The 7400-nt window shown below is 49.2% G+C and overlaps 1 protein-coding gene across 1 annotated transcript in view; it reads left to right on the forward strand.

Annotated features, from left to right (window-relative positions):
• Positions 1-6705: 6705 nt before the first annotated feature.
• Positions 6706-7400, forward strand: part of KCNG1 (potassium voltage-gated channel modifier subfamily G member 1) — a gene marked incomplete at both ends in the record, with an annotated part of 1368 nt that continues 673 nt past the window's right edge. Inside the window, one exon of the mRNA XM_082293002.1 lies at positions 6706-7394. Within this exon, the coding sequence (XP_082149128.1) occupies positions 6706-7394 (689 nt within the window). The remainder of the gene's footprint in view (positions 7395-7400) is intronic.

Below are 7400 nucleotides of genomic sequence, written 5' to 3' on the forward strand. Positions count from 1 at the left end.
TCTCCCAGCCGCTCCTCCTGCTCGGAGCGCTGGGAGCAGCGCGGCTGCTCTGCAGCACTGCCCAGGCTGCGAGCACTACAGTCCCCAGAGTCTCCTCTGCACTGACTGTGCCTCACAGTGCTCATTTGACGTGTGATATTCCTCCTTTGTGGCACACGACATCGTTTTTTCTCCTAGAGCTCCAATGAGTTGAGTTCAGACTGGCTCTGCAGTACCTCAGGGTCATTTGAAATCTCAGCCGTGCACTCCGTGCTGGAATCACTGCAAGTGTTATAAAAATGCTCTCCATTCTGTCACCCAAGTTATTACAGGAAACACTCACCAAAACTGTTCCCATTAATCCCTGGGAGACCCTACTTAATATGCCCTTCCTCTTTGACAGCAAAGACTTTTAAAATACAGGCTTTCATTAGCAAGATTATTACAGACTACTGCACAAAACTCTCGTAGCTGTCACTGTGGTCAGTAAAACCAATCACCTCCCTGCTACCCACAAAGGCTGAGCGCCTGCTAAGAAACCTTTCCAAAGCCAAATAAAAATCCTATGCAGTATCAGGGAAAAGCAGCCCAAGCTGACAGCCCCAGTCGCTGACAGCCCTCTACACAACTGCTGTTCAACAGCTCCGGCTGAGGGATATCAGCACGACTATTTCTGTGTGCCCACACAATCCTGAACCACAGTCCGATTTAATTTAGGGGAAAAAAGAGGTGTTTTTGCTAAAATTACCATAGTATAGATTTTTCATTTGTATTACCATAGCAACAAAGGACTTTGCTTGAAATGAGACCCCGCAGTGCTCCGGGTGTAGTGCACAATGCCCACAGCCCCTGTCCCTTTGAGGTGACGGTCCCCCTCCCGCGCGGAGGTGCGGGACATCACCTGCAGGAAATTCCCTCCAAGAGCAGTGCCTCGGCAGGGAAGGGAAATCAGAGCCCAGAAGCATCATGATCTCTGCACCCACGGGGGGCAACAGCACACGGGATGGGAGCGTTCACTCAAGAGTCTGTAACAGAGCTTGAGCTGCTGGTGACTCCCGAACCCTGGCACCGAGATTTAATTCACTGCTTTAAAACGGAGATTACATCCACACAGAGTAACTTCCACCTAGATGTCAAGATGTCAAACAAATTTCATTAAGAAGTAGAGCTCGGCAATATTCTCCAAAGCTGTGATAATAAACCAGTGTGCTAAAGGCTGCCGTGCGCTGCAGGGGTGCCCGGGAACAGAGCACGGGCTTAGCTCTCCTGGAGCCTCTGCGTAGATCGGGAACAGAGCCGGGACGGGATTTATGCTTTAATGGACACTTGCAATCCCTCTTCTCCAACCAAAGAGCCCAGATTCGCAGAGCAGCAGGAGTTCCCCGCGGACGGCGGCAGCCCGGGATGCCACCTGTGCGCAGCCGGCGCTCCCGGCGCGGGGCAGGGCTGGCGGGCGGCCCCCCCGGCCCCAGCTCTGCTCCTCCTCGGCTCCGGGAGCTCCTCCTCCTCCTGCTCCTCGTCCCGGCGCGGCCGGTGCCGGGCAGCGCGGCCCGGGGCGCTGCTGGCGGTGCCGCTGCCGGTGCCGCACCATGCGCGGGGTCGGGGCTCCTCCGGAGCGCGCCCGTCCCGCCCCCGCCGCCGGTCCCGGCGCTCGGCGCGGCGGAGGCGCAGCGCGGTAGCGCGCCCGGTGCCGCCCGACCCGCGGGGCTCCGCGCTCGCTGCCCGCTGCCGGCGCCGCGGGCAACTTGCAGGCAAGTTCGGGCAACTTTCCCGGCTCCGGGGGAGCCGCGGGGCAGCCGCGGGCAGCGCTGCGCGCCGGGGGCAGCGCCCGGCCGGGGGTGCCCGGAGCCGCGGAGCCCCCGGAGCCCCCGGAGCCCCCGGAGCGGGCGGGGCGGACGGGCCCGCGCGGCTGCAGCAACAGGTTCTGTCCCTCCGCAGGGATGGAAGAGAGGGAGCGGCCGTCATTCCCTGCCGGAGCCGGGCTGGCCGCGCCGCCAGCAGCGGGAGGGGCTCGGCTGCTGCCCGGGACCGCTCGGCTCGTTCCTGCCCTGCCCCGGCCCCGCCGCGGAGGAGGCTGACGGCGCTCGAGGCTCATCCATCGGGCTCGCTTCGTGCTGCTCGGGCTTCCCCTGGCCGGCTCTGCCGCTCCCCGCGTCCTGTGGCTGCACAGCGCAGGATGGAGGCTCGTGTTTCCAATTTCTTCCGCCTTGCCTAATCTGAAGGTCCTTTTTAGCTTTCATTTTTAAACAATTAAGGGATGTCTTTTATATTGGTGTATTTATTGACTTCTGCTCGTTGGTGACTGACAGACACATCAAGTGAACTGTTCTTGATAGGCAATGTCTTTCTGGCAGCTGTTTTCTTCATTGGAAAAGACTTGGGGAGGGGGTGAGGACAGGAAAAGCATGAAAGAACTCTTCCATGACTACATATCTTCATTTTGGCAGCAAAATATTTATCTATATAAATAAATGTCAAATCCTTTACTTTTTAAAATTATGTTTAAGAGATTGCTATGAATGTGACTTGCTAAAATTTGTTGACATAAATTTGTTTCACAGCAGGAGAGTAACTGCAGTTATTAATCCTAATGTATTTCAGAACATTCTCCTGGGGATATAAGTTATCTGCAAAGTTATTTCACTTCTGATTATTATCAGTAGAATAAGGCTCAGCTTTATAAAACCAAACAGTGAGTAACATATTTGACATAATTCTGTTTGTAGGTTGTCACGAGATGCCACATCTGTCCAGCTCAAGGAGAGTAAGATAGAGATAGAGCGTATTTTTAAAGCTTATCTGCTTTTCAGGAGAGTTTTATTTTATGTTATACATTGACCTTTCTAAGTTTTACTCTGATGTGCCTGGAAGTGCACTTTTGCAAGCAGAGTTGAAGTTTGAGATCTGTTCTTAGGCTGTAAAGAGCTGCAGGAGTATGGCTTGAAGAGTGTCAGGAGGTACCTGGCAGTGAGGTACAGCACAGAAATCCTGTGCCAGGAGAGAGCTGAATGTGGCACTGCTTGGAAATGCTGCCTGCTTAACTAAGGAAAGACTGAAGGAGGGGGGATCGCTAAATTGTTCCTTATAGAATTCTTTCCAAAAAATCACTATATTCATATTCAGTCTGCACTGAAATCTGAAACTTTTTTTTAATGGTTTTTTTAAACTTAATTTACAAGTGGTAAAAAGCAACAGAGATGAGTTGCAGGCACTGGAATTGGTAGGAGAGTCTAGGGGGGAGTTCTGCATCTTCTTTGCAGGCTTGTTATCATCCAGGCACAACTTTGAATTGTCTGCACCATGGAGCAGGACTCTTTGCAGGAGCTCTGATTACATCAGAGATGCACTGCAGAATTCAAAATACTGCAGAGGACACTGAGGGGGGGAAATGACACTTGCAGTGGAATTTTAGCATGTTTCTCATGAGTTCTGTTTCTTTCCCTCAAAAGGGCACCTTTAATAATTCTTTTCCCATTGCCTTGGAGTCTGGCATCCTTCCCGAATTTTGGCTTAAAGTGAGGGCAGTACAGATTTCTAATTTGATTTCTTCACCAGACATAATGGGCATCATCTTGTGCAGGACAGATTTTTGAAAGTATGTTCTCTCTTACTTCCCATGCACAACCCACCCCTTAGAGTTGCCCAGAGCCCTTGCTGTAGGCCAGTTACTTTGTGTTACTGCAGGTTCTAAAAGCCAGAGCAATTCCCAGGGTGGATAATGCAGGAAGAGACAGTTCCTGCCCCAGTAAGTTTACAAACATGAGAGCAGCAATGCTCAGAGAGAAGCGATTTGCCCGAGAGGACAGCGCATTGTCAGCAGGGGAGCCAGGAAGCTGAACTGGGCTTCAGTAAGTCCCAAACATTCCAAGGGCAGAATGCTGCTCAGCCCTCAGACCAGGAGGGCTTTTACCATTGGGCCTGACTTAGCCAGAGCAGAGCAGAGGATTTTACTCTTACAGCAGATCCTTAAAGTTCATCTTGTTTAATTGCTGGGAAGATTGGGGCTGTAGGCTAATGTGTTTGTCTGACCTTATATTCCAGTGTGATGTCTTTACTCCTGAAGGCATTTCTTATCAGCTGTCCCCAGTGTCATCAGGCTGCAATGGAGGAACAAAGCAGTTTGTTTGGGCTTTAAGCTCAATAGCAGAAAGTCCTTCCATTAATTAGATCTCTCTCCTAAAGCAATACTGACCATCGTGTCGAGGCACCCTCAGAAGGAAAACAAGAAACACACAGAGAAATGCACTGGTTTATTTTTCTCCTTTCTCCGTTCCTTCAAGTCAGGCCACGTTTATTATTGTCCTTTTTTTCCTCCTACTCTTCTCCTGTAGATATGATGCTGCGTGTATCTGAGGCAAAGAACATGAAAATAACCCATGTGGAGCATCAGATCCTACGTGGGATTTGTAGGCTTGCCAGCTCTGGTTACGGCAAACCAAGGAGCAACCTTTTCTAAGTGCAGCCTCTCAGTGTGTCACACATGGGATTCATTTGTCCAATTTATTGTCTCACACAGGTCGAGGAGCTGGCAGCGAAGAAAGAAATTCCTTTTTCTTTGCTCTGCTCTTTCACAGTTGCTGCCTCAGGGTTACAGTGTGTGTCTGACACACGCAGAACATTTACATTTCCCTCTCTCCATTTCTTCCCATTGTGTCAACAGTGGATGTGCTGGGAGATCAAACCAGTGACAGAGACGAGCTGCCTCCTCATTTTTCCTGGCTGAGATTCAGAGGATAAATTGTTGCTAACCAACATCATCTGGTATTACAGAAGGGAAAATGGTTAACAGCTCCCACTTATCCATATCTTATATCAGTCATAATCTTCATTTGCTTTGGACCAGCCCTGCCTTAGACATGGCTGAGGCAGAGGGGAAAAGGCATTCTAAAATAAAACAGCAGTTGGTCTGAGAGAGGAAGCCCTGCATAAACACCCATCAGGCAGCCCTACTCCCCATATCAAACCTATAGCCTGCACTCCAGTGGCATTTCTTCTGCTGATCCATGGCAGGGGGCCGGACAAGATGAGCTTTAAGGTCCCCTCCAACCCAAACCGTTCAGTGGTTCTGTACAAGTGAGGAGTCAGGAAATAGCACTCCATCCAAAACTGACCGGGGGCCACCTGTCCGTAAGTGTGCACAGAGCTGCTCTGCTCAGCCTAAACCCTCTGGGAAGTTTAGGAGCAGAACTGAGAGAGTTTTTAACTGGAGCATTTTAAGTGTCCTTGCAGCAAGGAGAGCTCTTAAACTGATGTGCAGCTGTGCTTTGAGTCCTTTGCCGTTGTGTATTCACTGGTTTTTCTTCTCCAATAGGTATGTACCACTCCTGGTGTGGTTTATAAACCCCAGCTTCTGAAAAGGAGGGTTCTGTGGCTCAGCAAGTGGCCCTAGCAGGGGGTGTATCCCTGGGGTGCTCATCCAAAGGGAGGTAAGTGCAGCCAGGAGAGGAACAAAACCTTACTGCTGCTGAAGCCAATCAACTGGAATATTTATTCCTTTCCTGTGAAGCCGAGGCTAGAAAGCCAAAATACTGGTGCATATTTAATGTCTCTATATTGTACAGTCTCCTTAATAAATAAATACTCTTATCAAATGAAACTCAGCGACTCTGTGCACTAAGCTGAGGCTGAGTGTGCACATGGAAGGTCTTGGAGCAGTGCTGCACAACCTCCTATGGAGGAGCAGATTTCAGGCTGACTCTTTGAAGTGCAGTGAATTTGGGAGGCCAGAAGTTTGAACATTTCCAGCTCCTGTGTTTTATACCCAGTTGAATTCTGTTCTCTTCATTCCATGGACTTTATGCCAGTGTTGCATGAGCAGAATTTGAACAGGATTTTCCAAGTTGTCTCTAGAAATGTTTGGGTTCTTATAATCAGAGGTAAAGGCACCTTGGCTCAGCCTACTGCAAGGACAAAGCCCTATTACTGCATAGAGGGTGCCAGTTATAACTGAAACAACATTCCAAGGTTTGCATGGAAATCCTGTATTTCTTTGCAACCTTTTGTAAATGAGGCCATAAAAAGGGACTTGCCATGTCATTAATTGTGTATAAACTCTATACAAATGTTTGTGTGATCACCAATACAAGTGAGCTTTTTTCCCCCAAATTGTTTCCAGGTGGCCTTTTGGAAATTAGTCTTGTACTAACTGGTTTTTAGAAGTGTGTGTTTACTGAAATACAACATAATCGACTTCTGATTCTTTCTATGTACTTCATGGGTACTAAAATACTCCAGATTTTTATGTGTAATACTTATAAAAATTATACTATTTCCTTTCCTACCAAACACACTTGAATTCTGTGTCCCAATGTGATACTGTCATCGTTTTTATACCTCCACTCTGAACCAAAAACATCCTGCCACATGGAGGAATTATGCCTGGTTTCCCTCTCCATCCACTGGGAACTGAGACCTCTGTATCTGAGACAGGAGGAGCCTCCCAGTGTGATAAATATGCTGAGCAGAGCTCCTGAACCGGGCACAGCCCTTGATATGGGGTCAGTGCTGCCCAGCTGGACAAACCCAGCTCGCCCAGAAAGGTCTTCTGACCACGCTCAGCCACTGCTGTTTTCTTTCCAATTGCTCTTCCCAAGTGCTTTTGAGCTCCAACCACTACAATTGCTCAAAACCTGCAAACAGCCTGTCATTTCCTCACCCCCTGTGTCTGTTTTCTGTTCCAGAAGACACTTGCAGAAGCAGTGAAGGGATGCAAAGTTGTCTTCCAAGATGACTCTTATGCCCGGAGAAAATTCCGACTATGACTATAGTGCCCTGAGCTGTACTTCAGATGCTTCCTTCAACCACACGTTCTTTCCAGAATCTGAAACCCTCAAGGGAGTGTTTTACCAAAGAGCCAGGCTAATCCACCCTCAGGAGGATCTCCTCAAAGGCTTCCACCCCGACGACCGGAAGCATCACATAATTATCAACGTGGGGGGCATCAAGTACTTGCTCCCCTGGACCACGCTCGATGAGTTCCCCTTGACACGCTTGGGACAACTCAAGTTCTGTACTAATTTTGACGACATTCTGAACATCTGTGATGATTATGATGTGACGTGCAATGAATTCTTCTTCGACCGCAACCCAGGGGCGTTCAGGACAATCCTGACCTTCCTGCGGGTTGGAAAACTCCGGCTCTTGCGGGAGATGTGTGCGCTGTCTTTCCAAGAGGAGCTGCTCTACTGGGGCATTGAGGAAGACAACTTGGACTGGTGTTGTAAAAGGAGATACCTGCAAAAAATGGAGGAGCTCACAGAGATAAATGAACGGGAGGATGACCTCCTAGAAAATGAAACAACAGGTGAAACAGTAGAGGAGACAAAAATTGGTTTGTGCATGAAAAAGTTGCAAGACATGGTGGAAAGGCCCCAGTCTGGCCTTCCTGGAAAGGTGTTTGCGTGTTTGTCTGTTTTGTTTGT

This window comes from Coloeus monedula (genome assembly GCF_965178545.1).
Source record: "Coloeus monedula genome assembly, chromosome: 17".
NCBI classification, from domain to species: Eukaryota; Metazoa; Chordata; class Aves; order Passeriformes; family Corvidae; genus Coloeus; species Coloeus monedula.